Source organism: Epargyreus clarus, unplaced genomic scaffold (assembly GCF_041222505.1).
Source record: "Epargyreus clarus isolate Ecla_fem2 unplaced genomic scaffold, WU_Ecla_fem_2.2 ptg000031l, whole genome shotgun sequence".
Classification (NCBI taxonomy): domain Eukaryota; kingdom Metazoa; phylum Arthropoda; class Insecta; order Lepidoptera; family Hesperiidae; genus Epargyreus; species Epargyreus clarus.
In genome coordinates this window covers 10,441,701-10,462,786 of record NW_027332236.1, presented here as the reverse complement: position 1 = coordinate 10,462,786, position 21,086 = coordinate 10,441,701, and the positions used below count along the sequence as shown (strand labels likewise).

The window sequence follows — 21,086 nt, the reverse complement described above, 5'->3', positions numbered from 1 at the left end:
GAAGGGTTATGTTTTTTGCACGTATCTTGTATGTATCTTTATAAGCGGACTTTAGCTGCACTGCATTTTATTCCCTCGGATCTAACATACGGCTGGGTGAATTTCGACAGTTAAGGTGTCATTATATTCGTCTCAAATATCCAAATGTCCTTAGATAGGTGTTGGAAAAAACTCTTAAATTTAAGAAGAAATATACAACGGATTTCTGTCACTACAAAGTAAGCAAGTAATTTAATTAAAATAATCAAAAACCCGACTGCACTATAAAGGCTGAAGTAGAATTTTCAAAAACAGTGAAATAGGCGTTTCATCATTTTTTAGCAAGAAAGCCAAAAAGAAGTTTTATAATAGGTATCAGCTTCAAAAACAAAAGATGTTCAAACAATATTATCCTATTTTATCTTCGTAGGGCTCATTTACGCTATATAAAGAACCTATGTGTAAAATTCCAGCACGCTAAAGATCCGCGGTTTCCCTTTACGTTGGTGTCTGGCGCAGCAACTTACGCATTTAGTCAGACAGTCACCTCGATGTGTTATACACATATATATATCATATAATATGTGTGTAATCACCTTTTAATTTCCTTTATTTTGATACCCCACTCCATAGTTTTGGTTAACTTTTTTTAAAACGTGTTACTATTTCGGAAAAGCATCCACCATTTACGATTTATAGAATATATAACTTCAGTAATTCAAAGTTCTAGTAATTATTTTATATCGTTAGGGGTAGAATTTCATTATTTTTATCCAACAAGCCAGATACAAAATTTCATAGTGTTTGCGTCAAAATTGACGGTTGTTCAAATTAACTTTTAACCCTTATTTTGCCCTCTATGGGGTTGATTTGTCGGAAAGGGATAAATAGGTGTGTCTTTATTCCTATCCAGAAAGCCAAATACTAAATTTTACAGTAGTTGCTTCAAAATTAAAGGATTTAAAAAAAACTGTCATCCCCTGTTTTACCCTCTTAGGGGTAGAATTTCCAAAAGGCCTTTCTTAGTACTTATTTACGCTATATAGCGAACCCATGTGCAAAATTTCAGAAATCTAAATTAAGCGGTTTTGGCTGTACGTTGATTTCTGAAAAATGAAAAAATCATTTAGTCAGTCAATCAGTTAGTCACCTTGCTATTTTATATATATACAAATTATATGTTTTTATAATCTCCGTTTAATTTCCTTTCATTTGATATCATACTCGATAGGTTCGGTTAACTTTTTTTGAAATATTACTAATTCGCGCCAAAAATCCGCCATCTTGATTTTTTTTTCTAACACCTATCTAAGGACACTCGGGTCATTGAGACGAATATAATGACACCTTAATTGTCGACATTCATCCAGCCGTTTGTTAGATCCGATCAAATAAATAAAAACAAACATACAAGATACGCGCGAAAAACATAACCCTTCCTTGGCAGTCGGGTAAAAATAATTGAAATAAATGTTGGTTTACTACATATTTATTTAGTCGTGGGCAATATATTTCGTTGGACTCAGAGGGCGCTGTGCTCACGTAAACATTAGCTCCGTAACGAATTTGTTATTAAAAATCGATATCGACACAAAACTAAGTGATAAGTGATAAAAGTGACAAAACTAACTCTGAATATTAAGTGACAATGTTATCCAAATATAAGCTTAACCACATACTGAGGAAATAAAGTGTTAAAATAAACGTTAATCTCGCTTATAAATTCAGTTATAGTGAAGAAAAACAAACACAAAAGCTATAATCTTTTCTAAACTGTAAGTGAATAGTGCATGAACTTTTAAAAAGTGATGATCGAAAAGTGCATAAATCAATATTTGTATATTTCACTTAACTGACCATAATTTAAATTAAAATTTAACATTTGGACTTTGGACTCTAATAATAAAGTACTGACATCTAGCGTGTACCGCACAAAACAACAACAAGCAGCGTCATCTTGACTACCGAATAGGAACTACGTTATCAACAACTTACTCAAGGAGTTGACATTGCATTGTCGAACATCTGTGTTCGATCTACGACCACCTATCTAGAGAAGTTATAACAGATGGCGCCATAGTATATGAAAACGAAATTACTCTTCGAGATTTAATATAGATACAGAAATAAGTGAATATATCATACAAAATGAATATGGAGATTCAATATAACAATAATTTACCTGACAATGTCACATTTCGACGACCACGTAGATCTAGCTCACTTCAGAATATTTCTAATACATCATCTTCCTTACTATTCGATACAACAGCCATAAGTCTACCGAATACATCGATTGAAAAAAACGACGAAACCGAGAGATTATCTAAGCTTTCTGAAGAATTAGACGCAGCAAATCGGGAAATTGATAATTTAAGTTATGAAAATACGTGCCTTAAAAGAGAAATTGAAAGATGCAATAAAATTATTGAATCATACAAATTACTCACATCTGAACAAGTTAAAGCATCGTCGCCTCTTACATCATCCCTTATAAAAAAGAAAAAGAGAAAATCGATTAGCACCACTAACAGCCCATTAAATTTACGTAATCATAACTTACCGTCCATTGACACTGAGAAGCAAGACGTTATGGCTACGGCCTCGAATATCTCACCTCGTCATAATGCCACTACTTTAAACCAATGCACTATACAGCATGTAGACAATACTCAACCTGCCACACCAACCGTAGCCAAAAATGAAAAACCAGATAGAAAAAGAGTATTAATTCTGTCAGATCAGCGAGGAAGAGGAACTCAGCGACTACTACAAAAGTTATTGGGTGAAGATGAATACTTTGTTACCTGCTTTCGTAAGCCAGGAGCAACTCTTAGTGAAATATTGAACTCTAATAGTGAATTACTGACCCTCAGCAAAAATGATCACATTATTGTAATTGGAGGATGTAACGACAAAAATCCTTTTTCATTTAAAATGCATTTACATAAGTGGCTTAGTAATGTACCAAATACTAATGTTACTATTTGTCAAATCCCACATAATAATTATTTAAATGTTCAAAAACTTAATTACGATTTAAGGTTTGCTTGTAAACAAACAACCAATGCATGTTTTTTGGATTTGGACTATGAGAAATATATACCGAAGGGACATCATTTTACATTATCAATGTGTAGGCTTATTCTAAGACAAATACTCAGCACCGATTATAAAATTAAATACTTAACATTTAATCAAAAACAAGCAAAACATATGAGTAATTCATCAATTAAAATTGACATAGGCGTACAGACAGATTTAAGTTATATAAACAAAAATCACTCGGATAATTGTGACAGTGAAATGCAAAAAAAATTTTTTCGTGCATAACAAAATAACAATATTGCACCAAAACGTAAACGGGCTCATTACAAAAGCTAGCGAACTCATGGTTTCTCTAGATGAACTATCTGTCAGATTTAATTATTATTTTGACATCCTTTGCATTACGGAACACAATATGGTAATTAATGATATAAGCCTCCTAAGCATTCCTAACTTTCAGCTAGCATCGTTCTGCTTACGGAAAAACAGACATGGCGGATCCTGCATATTGGTACGCAGAGGGCATAGGTACCGTCCTATCTGTGATATAGAAAAATACAATATTTTAAATGTCGTAGAGTACAGTGCAATTGAACTTATTGACTACAGAATAATAATAATTTGCACTTATAGATCACCAAAAAATAATCAAACTACTATTAATTTGTTTCTTAACACTCTTGATGGAATTCTCACTAAACTTTGCTACAAACATAAAAAAATTATATTATGCGGCGACTTTAATATTGATATATTAAAAGAAAACCGAATATCCTTAAACTTTAAAAATATGTTACTTTCATATAACCTAAAGCTTTGCATTAGTGTTCCAACACGACTAAGTAGCAATACCTGCCTAGACAATTTTGCTCACAACATCCATGGCTGCAAAAGTTCAATTTTGGAATTAGCTATTTCGGATCACACGGCGCAGGTACTCCAATGTCCAACTAAAATGAATACTCGATTAAGCCACTGGTACATCCTCAAACGACAATTTAGTGCTGAAAACATGAACAAGTTTAAAAATTGCCTTGAAAAATTATCTTTTGAAGAAGTGTATTCAACTGTTGACCCTAATTTGGCATACAATAACTTCCTTGATTTGATGTTACTTTTCTTTGATTTATGTTTTCCTACAGTGAGAGTAAAAATAATGGCAAATAAACGAAACAGATGGTTATCTAAGGGTATTAGGATTTGTACAAAAATAAAAAGGAAACTACTATGGAAAGCCAGGCAAACAAGGTCTAAGACAGACAAAAACTATTTTAAGATGTACTCAAAACGCTTAAAATTGATAATAAAACTAACGCAAAAATGTCAAAATAATAACTACATAAAGAACGCTCATAATAAAGCTAAGGCAACATGGAGTATTATAAATGGGGTTGTAAATAATGTCCCTAAACAAGATATAGACGTCATTAAAATTGGATCTAAACAAATAACAGACCCGAAAGTTATTGCCAATGAGTTCAACGATTTTTTCATAGATCAAATTCAAAGTAATCATTACACAAACATTAATAATTGTCCAGGCACAACGTTCAGACAACCCAATTCCTTTTTCTTACAACCTACTTGCGCAGAAGATATTTTGACGACTATAAAATGTTTAAAAAATACAAATAGCACTGGGTATGATAATTTAAATACAAAAGTAATAAAGTGCGTAGCGGATACTATTTCACCGGTACTTTGCCATATTATAAATCTATCCATTGAACATGGTGTCTTCCCTGACAGAATGAAACTCACGATAGTAAAACCTATATTCAAGAAAAATGACAAGCACGATATGCAATGTTATCGACCTATCGCCTTGACGCCTGTTCTATCAAAAATATTTGAAAAAATCATATATAAATATTTGTATTCCTATCTAGAAAAATTTAATATATTAACTGACGAACAGGTAGGTTTTCGCAAAAATAAATCAATAAATGCTGCAATACTAAATTTTTTAAAAACAATCATGACAGGCTTAGAAAGCAATAAACGGGTGACGGCTATATATATGGATATGAGCAGGGCATTTGATTATGTGGACCATAGAATACTTATTAATAAATTAGAATCGTATGGACTGAGAAATAATGCACTTAATTTAATTAAATCATACTTGACTGGTAGACGACAAATAACAGTAATAAGCAAAATAAACATTGATAACAAAACTGTTACAAAATATTCATCAGACCCTAGAGAAACTATTTATGGCGTACCTCAAGGGAGTATATTGGGACCATTGCTATTCTTGATATATATAAATGACTTTCCCCGTGCAATAAAGGAGCCTATGGTCCTTTTCGCCGATGACAGCACTGCTATTTTTGTTGACAATAACTCTCTGACATATGAAAATAATATTAACAATTCACTTGAAAAATTAATACAATGGCTTAATAGTAATAATCTTAAAATTAATTTAGACAAAACGTGCCTAATGAAATTTGCAAATAAAAACACAAAACCAAATATCCTAAACATATCTTACGAGGACAAGCCTATTAACGAAGTGAATTCAACTAAGTTCTTAGGTATTCATATAGATAACAACCTAAGGTGGAAAACACAACTTGAACATGTAATCAAAAAATTAAATAAATTCTCGTTTGCTCTTCACATGTTGTCTAAGGTTGTCAATATTGATGCGACTCTCACTGCGTATCATGCATATGTTGCAAGTACACTAAGATACGGAGTTATCTTTTGGGGCAACGCTGTGGGAGTAGATAGCGTGTTCAAAGCCCAAAAAAAATGTCTTAGATCTATGTGTAAACTATCATCAACCGAATCATGCAAGACTTACTTTCAACAATTAAACATTATGACTCTCCCTTCGTTATATATTTATGAAGTCGCCCTGATGGTAAAACGTGACATTCAACATTATGATAAAATGATATCTAATAGGCGTAATAATAAATTACTAAATTTGTACTCAAGGACTAAGCTGTTCCACGACAGTATATTTTGTATGGGACCTAGGATATACAATGCTCTACCTATTCATATCAAGAGTAAAAGTGAATTTGACTTTAAAAAATCACTAAAAACATTTTTGACACAAAAAGCCTATTATTGTATTAAAGATTTTTTTGAAGACTGTTGTAATAAAAGATTATAATTAACGTTAATAATAAACGATTGGTATTTTATGATGACTAATTTGAAATGTAAATTTTGACAATTGATGATGATTTGATAATTGATGATGATATTAATGACATAATTATATAAATAATTTATTCGAATTTATTTGTAATCACAATTTCTAAATTTGCATGCCTTGACAGGTGGAACTTGGCGAACTTATATACCTTTTCTGTTATTTTATGTCTTACCCATGTTCTTGCAAATAAATATATTTGAATTTGAATTTGAATTTGAATTTGGATAACGGCGTAAACACTTGTTGATTTTTTAATTAAATTACTTGTATGGTTATATTTTAATTTTAAACTTATTATATTTTTATTATAATAAATTGTGACTGCATATTACTTACTTTCATTGATAAATTATTATTATGTTCATTAAAATTAATTACTTCGACCTAATAAAAATATTAAAAGTAATGACAGTTCGTCTCCACTAATTCCTTGTCCAAGTGACAAACCACGGTCGTCAATTTTTTTTTTCTTTGTATTTAGCGTCAATTTGACGCCACTTTTTAAGTTCATTTTTGTATGGGATTGGGTATCTAGTTCTTATTAGTGATCGAAGGGTAAGGTAGATATACTTTTCACAGGCGTTCCTCAACTTAGTCCTCAGGGGTAGCGGCGCATCTGCGGCCGACCTTAGGTAGGAATATCTAATGCTATCTGGGGTTGATTACAGATGTCCATGGGCGGCAGTAGCCACTTACCATCAGGTGGACTGCATGCTCGTTTGCTACTCCTATATTATAAAAAAATAAGATAAATATTTGCCTTACCTCACTCAACTTAGTGCACTGCTCCAACAAGTAACTTTGAGAGCTTTCGGTAGCAAACTTGAGAACGTTGTTCAGGAATACGTTCCTACTCTTCACACACCTATCGCTGTCCCCCTCCCTCTTACGTTTAGTGTACATGTCCGTGACCACGCCCTCCGATAGCCCCTTGTCCGCCATTTGCAATATGTTGACGTCATCCAATATCATCCATTGGCTTTTGACGTGGTATTTGGATGGAGGATTCGCTGCAATAATAAAGATGTATTGAAAATATGTGTTATGGAGTTTCTTTCGCCGCTTCTTCTCCATAACGAAACATCTTGTAACGAGGCGGTAGATATATTGACGTTCAAAAAGAGTTCTGTAAAGAATCTACTTTAAATAAAATATTTTTTACTTTGACTTTGGTTTTGAATAAAATTAAATGTACATTTTGAAAAAGCGTGCTTGTACTTAAGTTATACTTCTTTGGAGTAATTGACGAAATATTCTTCCTATACATTAAAAAAGAGTTTAATAGAGAACATAATCAATAAATCAAAGTTTATTCTACAAATAACTTATGTGGTACATCGGCATGCGAAAACTTCGACCCACGCATACAAATTTACTCCAATCTATTATACCAAACGCATTCAAAGAACTATATCTTCAATAACTAGGTACGCCTGGCTATGTTTCCTTATAGTTTCATTTGACATTAAATACTAGGAGGGTGTCCCCCGCCAATCCGCGGTGGAGTATGATCTACACCCTCTTTAGTTGTGAGAGAGAGATCCTTGCCTTTACACGACTGCGACAGAATGAAGGTAATGTTCTTCAACTGTATGTATGTATGAATGAATGTATGTATGTATATATGTATGAATGTATATATGTTTGAAGGTGGTAGAACCCTTTGTGGTTCGACTCCGGCGGCACCACCGCCACACCTATTTCTACCTAATAACTACAGTGTTAGGTGCTGCTGTGTTCCGGCTTGAAGGGTGTGGTAAGGGAGAAAGACTTTTCCGAGGCATTCCAGCTTAGTCCTCAGGGGTAGCGGCGCATCTGTGGCCGACCTCAGGTAGGAATATCTAATCCTATCTGGGGTTTATTACAGATGTCCATGGGCGGCAGTAGCCACTTACCATCAGGTGGACTGCATGCTCGTCTGCTACTCTTATATTATATAAAAAAAAAAAAAATGTATGTATGTATGATGTATGCATAACACTTTGTACACTCACAGACCCACACTAGGATTCATTCATCGTGGGTGTTATGGACACACACTGAGACAAATACACAAACACCTAAATGCAGAAACAGAAAACTTAATTTCATCATTTAGATATCTGTCTGGCTGGGGATCGAACCCGGGACCATCTGCGCGTCAGATCGGTATGATGACCGATCCGCCACGCGGGATGCGGGTATGTATAAATGTAAGCAGTGGTAGCCTACTGGTTAACGCGGCCGCTCGATTGATGGGTCCGAGGTTCAAAACCCAGGCACGCACCTCTATTTTTTCAAAGTTATGTGCGTATTAGAAGTTAATTATCACTTGCTTAAACGGTGAAGGAAAACATCGTGAAGAAACCTGCATACCTGAGAAATCTTAAAAAAGTTTTCAACGTTGTGTGAAGTCTATCAGGTCGCACTTGGCCAGCGCGGTGGACTATGGCCTAATCCTTCTCATACTGAGAGGAGACCCGTGCCCAGCAGTGGGACAGTAACAGGTTGATGGTGATGATAAATGTATGTATGTCTCATTCTTTGACACGCTCTCCAGCCCGAACGACTGAACGAATTCAACAAACGAGATTTGTTCGTTTCACCTCAATTATAAATAATGACGAAAGCAGTCGAGGTTTCTGTTTTTATAACAATAATACAGCCATAGGAAATAATCCAAAGCTTACATATCAACTCCCATTGGTCGAGCAGTTCGTTCATGAACGCCATTTGCTCTTCGTGTCGTCGTCTCTCTGATATATCGTTTTCCTCACGGAAGTCGGTGTTATGACTGAAATAAGAGCAAAAATTCCTAACTTATTTTATAAATGCGAAAGTTACTTTGTTTCTTTGTTTGCTACGTTTTTACGCCTTAACTACCTTCAAAAGTCTAGAAAAGGACAAAGAAATTGTATCCTAAATCATAGATATATTTTATGTAAAAAAAAAGTACTGTTCCAGAGAGATGAAAACAACTATTGTCATCAACTCTGACGGCGAGCGAAGACGCGGGTAAAAGCTAGTAATTAATAATTAGGGTTTGTTCACGTAATAATTGCAACAAAGGGATTATTAAACATTTACGTTTAAAAATGTTAAAATCTTGGAAGATTTACAAAAATCTCTAACAGAGAAATTACTGCATTATTACAAAAATATTAAAGTATTTGCGTCGTGTTATTGCGGGTAGATTTGAAGCAATGATATTGATAACGATAATAATCAATGATTTTGAAAGTGGTAGAACCCTTTGTGATTCGACTCCGGTGGCACCACCGCCAAAACTATTTCTGCCTTATAACATCAGTGTCAAGCTCTGCTGTGCTCTGGTTTGAAGTGTGTGGTAAGGTAGACATACTTTCCCGAAGCGTTCCAGCTTAGTCCTCAGGGGTAGCGGCGCATCTGTGACCGACCTCAGGTAGGAATATCTAATCCTTGAGGTTGATTACAGACATCCATGAGCGGCAGTAGCCACTTACCTACCTATGTATATTATATAAAAAACCAAAACATGGCAGACTCACCCCATTCGCCCCTGGACTAAATCCCGATCGGACTCTGGCAACTCATCAGTACGACACGTCCTAGCTGACTCCGTAGACTCTGTTCCAACGAGGCTGGTGGTGTCCAGACATACCTCCGATGGAGTATTGGAGAACAAGATGAACAGGAACTGAGAATGCGGGTCCAGTTCTTTCACTTGGTGGAAGTCTAGGCAATTCTGAAAATAAATTTACGTACTTAAAACTTTTAAACACTGTTTGTAATTGTTTTTATTTATTTAATAAGTTTTATTGCACAAAAAAATCATACAATACGGAAGTCATAGAACTAAAGTACAAAGGATTGCTTATTGCACAATGGAATTTCTTTCAGCAACTATGGGACAGGAAACATGTATTCTTCTCAGAAAATACCCTTTATTCGATACCCCACAATGAATAAAAAAATGGTCCGACAACTTGTGGCCGCCATATTGGATCTAGGAGGATCTTGTTGTTCAAATGCAATCTCGTTCAAATTGAATCATTATTTTAATAAGAGAGATGTATAGCTTATTATGAGCAATTTTTAGGAGAGAGTCCTCCTATTATAGAGATCACTGAAATGTTGATGAAAAAAATCAATCAGTTATTCCCAACTCACCTCACCATTAAAAACGGCGGGGCCGTCCCCATCCTTCCCCAAAAACTCCACCAGAACCCTACTCTTGTCACTATCATCACTAGCCTTCCCCCGAGCCATATAGTACAAATTGAAGGTACTCCAAAAATCTTCTTCCACCGACACCGTCGAGCTTATACTCTCAGCGAATATACGCGGTCCCATTCGATCAATCGCATACATATATATCGGTGTAACGTTTTTCAAAATGGCCGCCCGTTTCGTGTAAAGCTCGGAGTAGATTTCCTTCAACCTGCGACAGCTCTCTTGTGGCTCGACGGCGATGTCTGGCGGTACTATGATACGAAGACCATCCTTCAGGAATGATATGTTGAGCTCCACTTCGAGTATCGTTGATATATCGCCTTCATCTTGTCGCATCAGGTCCTGAAAACACGAAAAATTTGTGGCAAGGTTTATTAAGAATATTTATCAAGAGTAAAAATTATTATGGTAAAAAAGGCAAACCCACTGAGGTTTTAATTGATCTACTTAGTTTAGGTCTCGTTCCGATCCGGTAGTAGTTTAAGAAAAAATATTGTAACTGACATTTGTAAGTGCCACCGTAGGTAGGTTTTCTCCAAATTCTTCAGAGTCTACTCGATTGTAAATCATTTTTTTATATATTATAGGAGTAGCAGACGAGCATGCAGTCCACCTGATGGTAAGTGGCTACTGCCGCCCATGGATATCTGTAATCAACCCCAGATAGGATTAGATATTCCTACCTGAGGTCGACCACAGATGCGCCGCTACTCCTGAGGGCTAAGCTGGAACGCCTCGGAAAAGTATGTCTCTCTTACCACACCCTTCAAACCAGAACACAGCAGCGATGTGTGCTCGTACCTCTCTTTTTTGCCCCTACAGTAATATACAAATCGTAATACTCTCTTTTTAGCAGTTAAAAAGCAGTGATAGCCTAGTATTTAAGAATCTCGACCTCTTGATCGAGGGGTCCGAGGTTCAAATCCCAGGCACCTCTGATTTTTCAACGTTATGTGGGTACTGGAAATTAATTATCACTTGCTTAAATGGTGAAGAAAAACATCGTGAGAAGCCCTGCACACCTGAGAGATTTACAAAAAAATCTCAAAGGTATGTGAACTCTACCAATACGCACTTGGCCAGTGCGGTGGACTATGGCCTAATCCTTCTCACTCTGAGAGGAGACCCGTGCCCAGCAGTGGGACAATAATGGGTTGATGATGATGATGATGATGATAATTATGGTCGTGTTGATCATACCTGAAGTGGTAAAGTATCCCATGGTTGCTTGTTGCACTCCAAATCTTCCACCAGTTCGAACTCAGAGTTCCCGAGGGTCAGATGCACCTGAGCCGTGGATCCATACTGGATTCGCAGCTGGAAAAATAAAAATATTGGATTAAGGACTAAATATTGGAATCAATGAAGAAATTAGTCATTCATTCGAGTGATCGTAGGGTGTGGATTCCACTGTTACTCGAAAACTAATAATATTATAAATGTTATATTAATATTGATATATTATAAAAGATATATTGCAATCTGAGGCCGGCAACACATTCGCCGCTACCTCTAAGGACTAAGCTAGAACGCCTCGGAAAAACATGTCTCCCTCACCACACCCTTCAAACCTGGACACAGCAGCGCTTAACACTGCTGTTATGAGGCTGAAATAGATGTTGCGGTGGTGCCGCCGGAGTCGAACCGCAAAGTGTTCTACCACCATCTAAGTGTGCGCTGAAATCCAATAATACATACATACCCATCGACATCCCCTCGGCAGTGGTTCTGGAAGCAGTCGTCTCCCCAGGAGGGAATGCAGGAGACGAGCCTTGGCCGTAGGACTGGTCCCTAAGATCACCAAGGCGGTAGGTCTGGAAGACTGAGCCCCTATCTCTTGTACCGCTGTTGATATATCTGGATCTGTGGAATAAGTTAAATAGTAGACCATTTTAATAGACACCTTTAAAATTGATAGTAAAATCTGTTTTTAATAAAATGTGAAATAGAATAAATAAAATCATAACAGGCTTATTAATTTCCATATAAATTGTAATAAGAATCACTCTTAATAGATGGCGACACATATACTCGTATACCTACTCATTGAAAATAAAATTATAATAATTCAAAACGAATACGTTTTTAATATAGATAAAAAGTGGTAAAACCCTTTATGGTTCGACTCCGGCGCCACCACCGTCACACCTACATATTTCTGCCTAAAACAGCAGTGTTACGCGCTGCTGTGTTCTGGTTTCAAGTTTTGGAACACTCCGGTTGTGTTCTGCCGCAGTCTCCGAGTCGCCGAGTACTCTACCAAGCGCTAAGGATAGTCACTGGAGGGATTTTAGTGCGGTGAAAATCGCACATAACCCTGCGTCGCTCCCACGACATCGGGTACCTTTTGAAGGTTTCCCCCTCGTGAAAAAAAAAAGGTAAAAAGATGGTGCCTTTATTGTCGAACCACAAAGCTTTCTAAACCTATAATAGAACTGCTGGTTGATTGTCGTTACCAAAATGCAGTATATCCTTGAGGTCGCGCAAGGCTCGAACTGTGTCGCGGAGGAGGACCCGCAACAACCTGGAGCGGGCCGCCCCGCGCCGCCACCCACCGGCCATGCGGGCCCATCAGCTATCACCTGGAACAAACAATCACCATCAACAACCCATTACCCACCCATTACTGTCCCACTACTGAGCACGGGTCGCCTCTCAGAATGAGAAGGATTAGGCCATTTTCCACCGCGCTGGCAAAGTGCCAATTGGTAGACTTCACATACATTTTGAAATTTTTTTTTTAATAATTCTCAGGTATGCAGGTTTCCTCACGATGTTTTCCTTAAAAATAAATAAAATAAAATAATAGTTAGCCATCCTACGACATATCCCTACTAAACAGTCATCTGAATTCTACACAAAAACAGACCTTGATTCTTAGAAACTGAATATAGATCCGCTAACGAGACCCTAAAACGAGTTAAATAGAGTTGAATTTTTACATAAAAAGTATCGTAATACAACGCAATACCATGACGAATAAGTGCACATGTTCGTTGATAAAATTCGTTCAGAAATACAATCGTTATATACCTAATAGCAATGAGAATATTTTCATACAAGAATCTTGAATATTGATATTTCGTCGCCAGTCCATTACTGACTGCTTAATAACAGCAGTGTCTTAAAACTGTTGTTATTAGGCAGAAAAATGTCGCAGTGATGTCGCCGGAGTCGAATCACAAAGGGTTATACCACCATAGGTATTCCGAATGATGATAAATGCGGATTGGTAGACTTCACACACTTTTGAGAACATTGTATTTAAAGAACTAATTAATTCGACAAACAATAATGATAATTAGTCAACCGGTTGGGTGTTGGCTTAGATCATTGATGATAATAACGTAGGTGAGAAGATAGATAGGTAGATGAGAATTAAACATATTTTAGACTAGCTGTGCCCCACGTTTTCACCCGCGTTAAAAAGAAATAACGCGGGTGAAACCGCGGGGCACAGCTAGTTCTAAAATATAAGTAGCCTAAGTTACTCCTTATTACATCAGCTACCTGCCAATCAAAGTCCCGTCAAAATCGGTTCAGCCATTTCAGAGATTAGCCAGAACAAACAGACAGACAGACAAAAATTGAAAAAAAAATTGCAATTTTCCGTATATTCATATGCATGAAGTAAAAAGCGGTTATTTCAATATTAAAAACAGACACTCCAATTTTATTTGTTTGCATGTATAGATATATCAAACGAGCAAACAGACTTGCAAACTGACAAAACACATATATATTTAGATGACGTCTGCTCCCCGGGTTTGAACCTAAACTATGCATATACTTATCACAAAGAGAACTATAGGAATAACGCGACACATATTGTCGTACAGTAAAAAACATAATGGACACGAGGGTGACGTCACTAACGAGATCTGTTGTGAAATCACTCTCAAGGCCGCTGGCCAGTAAACTTCTTGATGCGGGACTAAACTTGGTTGTGACGAATTTTCTTTTGTTCCAGACCAGAAAGGACAGATTTGCCAAGGAATTGACTTTTGAAGGTTAGAAAGCTTTGTGGTTCGACTCCGCTGGCACCGCCACACCTATTTCTGCCTTATAACATCAGTGTTAAGCGCTGCTGTGTTCTGGCTTGAAGTGTGTGGTAAGGGAAGACATACTTTTCCGAGGCGTTCCAGCTTAGTCATCAGGGGTAGCGGCGCCTCTGTGTTCGGACTCAAACGGAGGTCGGCCTCCGGCACGAATATTTAATCCTATCTGGAGTCGATTCCAGATGTCCATGGGCGGCAGTAACCACGTACCATCAGGTGGACCGCATGCTCGTCTGCTACTCCATATTAAAAAAAAAATCACATAAACATACGAACGAGCAAAGATACAAACACAAGTGTAACTGTAAACGTGAATATCACTTTCCGGTAGAACTGATCACTTTCCACCTCATAAACCGTAATGTGATTCTGGACTTTTAAACTTTTCAATCTATCGTCCAGCCTATCCTACACACGTACCTACTGTTAAGTAAGTCTATTTATAGCCAAGCATTGATAGCGTAGTAGTTGACACTCGGCCCTCAATCAAGGGGTTCGAGGTTCTCATCCCAGGCACCTCAGATTTCTCAAAGTTGTGATTATTTATAATTATTATAATTGATTATTATAACTGAATAATTACCCACTTGAACGATGAGGAAAAATCATAAGGTAGGAATCATAAGGAAACCTACACGTTTAAAGAGTTATTTCTAATTAACCAAGGTATGTGAAGTCTACCAATCCGCACTTGGCCAGGGCAATGAAGTATTGTCCCTGTAGTTCTGGGACCAGAATAAGGCTACGGTATACCCTGCCTAACGTAAGAGGCTACCAAAAAAGGGGGTTTCTGGGGTCGCGGGTGGCAAGAGCGGGAGCTCGAACTGCCACTCCAGCGACTCCGGGAAAGACGACGGTGTGTATGGTGACATACCGTCGTACGCACCAGACGGTGTGGCGAGCGTCAAGGTCACCAGAAGGCATACCTAAGAGGACTCCGATTGCGCTCCTTTGGAGATCCTGGAGCCCTCTACGCAGCGACGTGAACGGCCCAAGGGGGGGGGGGGGGAGGTTTAGTAACTAAGTAGTAGTAAGAATCCAACATAACCCTGCGTCGCTAAATGGTTCTCACTCTGGGGGGGACATCCGTGCCCAGCAAAGGAATAGTATTAGTTTGACCAAAACGACAAAAACTGACCACTTTTGACGTCAAAAATCGCAATCAGATTCTGCACTTTTGCACTTTCCAGTCTATCGTCCAAGTATCCGGTACACCTACTGATAAGTGCGACTGGCAACAAGGTCGCCCATAAACATATATTGTTGCTTGTTTACTTAAAGGGTGATCGTCCTAAGGTTATCATGTAGGGACCTTGCCTGAGGATTGAACTCCGCAAGACCTTAAGGAATAAAGCTTTCCGCACCCGTACATAGATGAGAAAAACTCCCAGACACAGAAAAAATATTCTATATTCTAAACCGATTTCCTAAAGAGAAGGTCATAATGTATATTCTTAGCGTTTATTTTTTATCTAGATATGTATTTTCGAAAATTTAACGATGAACTTAACCTTACATACATTTTATGAGGCTAGTTTAAAAAAGGTGTCACTCCATGGTGATAGCGTATTTTTAAAGTTCCTTGAAAAACGAATAAAAATACAAGACTTCTAGTGTTAAATAAAGCGAGTTTTTGAACCAATTTCGATTATATTTCTTGTAACTACTAATCCATGCTTGTAACCTACCAGAGTTTATCTGTATACTAAAAATTGTCAATTTTTTATTTATTTTATTAATTATTAATGTATGTGTTAATATGCAACCAACTTCTAAATAGTATAAGGAAAAAACATTGATACATCCAGGAAGTGACCAAAGTTATTAATATCCTAAGTCGTGTAAAACCAACATGTTTTTAATGTATAACTTGTATTTTTAGAACAACATATAAACAAGAATAAAGGGTTAGTCAGGATGGCGGTCGTAACAGATAACCTATCGAAGTGGCAACTAAGTAATTAATTTAAACGGCCACATACTTAATATATTGCTACATTCAACATTTTGGCTCTCATGATCATTATTAACACGAGTATTTTTATAATACAGAAGTAGCAGACGAGCCCAAGACAGACCCAAGGGTAAGTGGCTACTACGGCTCATGAACATCCGTAAATAGCCCCAAATTGTTGCTATCAAAAATAGGAGTGATGATGGTGCTGTCGAAGCGGTCTACCTCCTTCGATTATTGTTCTTTTACTACAACTCCCACAGATAAGAAGAGTTTAAGGTCGATTTGGCAAACTTCAGAGAACTTTGATAACTAGTAGTTCCTTACGTTGTTTTCTTTCACCGTTTAATCACTTGGTAATTTAAGAGTATATAATATAATACGCGCAAAATGTTGAGGAACCAAACGTGCCACTGTAAAGCCAAATTTAAAAGAATTTCGAGCACTAGGATCACTGCCACCACGACTGAGATCGTACGTAAACAATAATACATAGCCTTGGGTTGGAAAACTTGTAATGGAAAAGAGATGAGAGGTATGCCCATTATTCCTTGAGATACAAGGCCAATCAATAACAAATTGAGATCAGTAGACCAAATATTACGTCTTCAATAAATAAATGAAATTTATCACTTAGGTACATTAAGAAACAATCACTAAGAAACAATCAATTCTGCCTCTTACACTAAAGGTTTGAATTAGTTTCTCAGACACACTCTATTTTAAATTACACGTGTTTTAGAAATTAAATTATCACTTCCCTAGCCAGTGAAGTAAAACATCTGTAATCAACCCCAGATAGATATTCTTACCTGGGGTCGGCCACAGTTGCACCGCTACCCCTGACTAAGCTGGAACGCCTCGGAAAAGTATATCTCCTTTACCACACCCTTCAAATCAGAACACAGCAGCGTTTAACACTGCTGTTTTTAGGCAGAAATAGGTGTGGCTGTGGTGCCGCCGGAGTCGAAACACGAAGGATTCTACCACCTTCAAACGCGGATCAATAATCGATCTCGAAATACACGCGACCATATAGGCATTGTGACTCATAGAAGTATGTTAAATAATAGGTCTTCCCCTATGACTCTTACTACTAACAACCTGTGCCCGCAACGTCATTGTGTTGATTAAAAATACAAAGTCAAATATACAATGCCACATTGATATACAACGCCATCTATCAAGTTCTAAGCACATACGTAAACTAGAATTCCTCTCGCCTCACATACACATCATGCAATATTACAAAACTTCATCATCAACCCATTACTGTCCCATTGCTGGGCACGGGTCACCTCTCAGAATGAGAAGAATTAGGTCATAGTCAACTGCGCTAGCCAAGTGCAAATTGGTAGACTGCACATTGGTAGTTTGCAGGTTTCCTCACAATGTTTTGCTTCACCGTTTAAACAAATGATAATTAATTTCTTATATGCACATCTGACTGCTGTGTCCTAGTTTAGACAGTGAGGTAGATATCCATTTTGTGTTTGTAAGACTTCTAAAAAATGTAAATGGCTGCCATCTAAGCAAGATGGTACATGATCATGGTCAACATTTAACTTAGGGTCATCAATCAAAGTGAAAAGTGTTTTGGTCATAGTTGTGTCATGGTGGCTAAATGCACATTAGTAGAATCCTTAGAAGTGTTTTCTGAAGTTTTCAAATACCCACCCCTTACTACATAATTAGTTGTTAGGAAATTTTAAACACACATTGTCAATGGTTCAGAATAGGTAATAGGGTACCTTTTATGCCCCAAAAAGTACCATTTCCAAGGGATACACGCAGTTGGCATAATTTTAATACCATCTTGATAAAGTATAACATTGGAAACTTACTTCTTATACTCATGAGCTTAAGGACAATATTATCAAATTATTATCTTGGCATTGACCTCTGATCTAGAGTGAAGTCGCAGGTTTTTTTTTATAATATAGGAGCAGCAAACGAGCATGCTGTCTACCTGATGGTAAGTCGCTACTGCCGCCCATAGATATCTGTAATCAACCCCAGATAGGGTTATATATCCCTACCTGAGGTCGACCACAGATGCACCGCTACCCCTCAGGACTAAGCTGGAACACCTCAGAAAAGTAACTCTCCCTTAACACACCCTTCAAAACGGAACACAGCAGCGCCTAACACTGCTGTTGTGGGGCAGAAATAGATGTGGCGGGAGTGCCGCCGGAGTCGAACCACAAAGGGTTCTACCACCTTTGATAGGTAAAAACTAGTGATGATGATGAAGAGAATCAATATGGTTCGACCAGGGAGTTTCCTAGTGTGGCTGTACGGTCCTCACCCACTTCTGTGTTTTAATAGATGAATGTGAACTGGCTGACTTACATATGAAGACACCATTTCGGTACAGGTATAATGACATTTCTGTGATGAGCTACAAGTAGACTCTGTTCTATAGAGTTGGTCAGATGTCCATGGCCAGTGACTATGTACCATCGGATGAATTACAAACTCATTTGCTGTCTCAATCCTTATAAATGAACAGTAAAATACTTTGGAATAATTATTTACAAAATGTAATTACAGTTCACTCCAATTAGTTTACACTAAACAAACAAAAAAGTAGTAAAGTGGAGGTCATTTGACATCTGTAATCACATCCAAACCAATTTAAAACACGAACCCAAACAATTCGTACGGAGGTATTCCGAAAAACTTTAAAATGACCTTTTAACCGTGTGTTTAGGGAAATCAGTTTTCACTTGAATGTCGTAACCGTGCATAATGTAATGCATTTGTGGGCTACTTACGCGATGAAGTAGAAACTCGGGCGGTCAACACTAACACAAATAAACTTTCGCTAAATAGTTATATACAAACATATTATAAGTATATAACAAACAATAAACTTTATAGTACACAATCACAAACAACACAATTGTTTTCGTAAATAACTAAAGAACACACCGACGTGATTGACAGTTACGAATGCACATAAAAAATTTATTGCAATCAGAAAATGCCCGTTCGTGTAATGTGTATACGTCAGGGTTGTATGCAGCTCCGTATCTCCGTAACCGTAACCGAAACTATGGGATATCCGAAATAAAAAACTATGTGAAACAATAAAAAAAATGATATAAAAGTATCGAATAATTTCGGATAAAGACGGCGTCTAAGTGACACATAAATACAGCCAGATGATCGCGAGCGTTCATTGGAAATAGAATCAAATCATTAGCTTTTGTATTTATTTATTTAGACATACAAACAGCATAGTATACATAACGTTTTCAACTTAAATACAATAGTAATAATGTACCCTATATACATGCCAATTATAAGTATGTACAGCATTCTCGTAATTAGCCAAAGAAATTTTATTGCTTGTTGTAAAAACAAAAATAAAAAGACAAATATAATAGGATGTTGATAGTAGGTATTCATTAAGCCTAAAAATGACTAAATGTTAATATAGCAGTTCAATTTAAACACTAAGCAAATGAGTTGTTAGTTTATTTTTAAACGAAAGACACGAATCATGGAAGATGTCGATGTCTACAATTAGTGCACGTGCTCGGTTGTATTCATTACATATTCTGCACAGCGGAGAATTTTTTATTATTATTTATTTATTATTAATTTATTTACGTATACCTTTTTTTTAATATAATATCCGAAATTATCTGATTTTTTGATATAATTTTATATCCCTAACAATATCCGAAAGCAATATTTTTGTATATACCCGCATGCGTATCCAGATCCGAAATTTCATATCCGTACATCCTTAGTATAAGTCCTGACATTGACAGTTATAGGGCTGTGTCCTAAATGTTTTAACGATTCATCGATATTAGTATAGGTTTTTATCGATTATACACTTCGATATTTTGACACAACGAAATTTAGATTAAACTTTTCTTAATAACTTAAATGGTTAATAAATGCGTAGTAATATAATAAAAGGAAGCAATTAATATTTCGAAATAATTTAATATATTGGTTATACAAACTGTATTTATCTAATTTTTATCTTTGTGTACTTCTTCTTTAGATGAATTTTAAATATCCAAATTTTTACACCCTCCGTACGTGAAATTTGTTTTAAGGGGATTTCTTCACGAGTAAATATTTCAACACCATTGCACGTGCAATTTGAGATTTTTCTAGATTTCAGGAGGTGTAAACACTCAATCCAATCTCCGGCTACCATGTTACTATGATAATTACGATTATTGAACATAAACTAGCTCATATAGGTGGCCATATTTTAAATAATTGTTAGGATATTATCATTACTTTTTTATTACTATCGAGTTTTATACTTTAAAAATTTAATCGATTTTGAATCGGTTTTTTATAGTTTCGAGCAGCCCTATCACGTGGTGCGAAAAGTCAAGTTGACGGCATCATTATTATTGCCTGACTTAAAAAATATTTTTTGGATCCTGAATACTGAGTTTTTACTCTTCAAGTAATCATTATTATTATTTATTATGTACCCAGTAATTGTATGTTATCTCGTACAAATAAATTAAAAAAATATTGCTTACTTGAATGTGAGTACTGAATGTAAAAAACATTTTTAAAATATTAATCGTATGACCATATGCTTGGAATATGTGAACATATTTTTAGCAAAATAAAACTATTTCTAGGGCACTTAACCCTAATATTATTATTGTATTTTTACCCAACTGCGGAGAGA

At 36.5% G+C, this 21,086-nt stretch overlaps 1 protein-coding gene across 1 annotated transcript in view; it reads right to left on the bottom strand.

Annotated features, from left to right (window-relative positions):
• Positions 1-19,434, bottom strand: part of LOC140754706 (dual serine/threonine and tyrosine protein kinase) — a 34,372-nt gene extending 14,938 nt beyond the window's left edge. The window contains exons 1-8 of the mRNA XM_073089754.1: positions 19,186-19,434; positions 12,853-12,978; positions 12,099-12,259; positions 11,597-11,713; positions 10,334-10,738; positions 9,712-9,908; positions 8,875-8,978; positions 6,971-7,215 (exon numbers count right to left, since the gene is read on the bottom strand). Of these exons, the coding sequence (XP_072945855.1) occupies positions 6,971-7,215; positions 8,875-8,978; positions 9,712-9,908; positions 10,334-10,738; positions 11,597-11,713; positions 12,099-12,259; positions 12,853-12,958 (1,335 nt within the window). The 5' untranslated portion in view covers positions 12,959-12,978; positions 19,186-19,434. The remainder of the gene's footprint in view (positions 1-6,970; positions 7,216-8,874; positions 8,979-9,711; positions 9,909-10,333; positions 10,739-11,596; positions 11,714-12,098; positions 12,260-12,852; positions 12,979-19,185) is intronic.
• Positions 19,435-21,086: the final 1,652 nt, after the last annotated feature.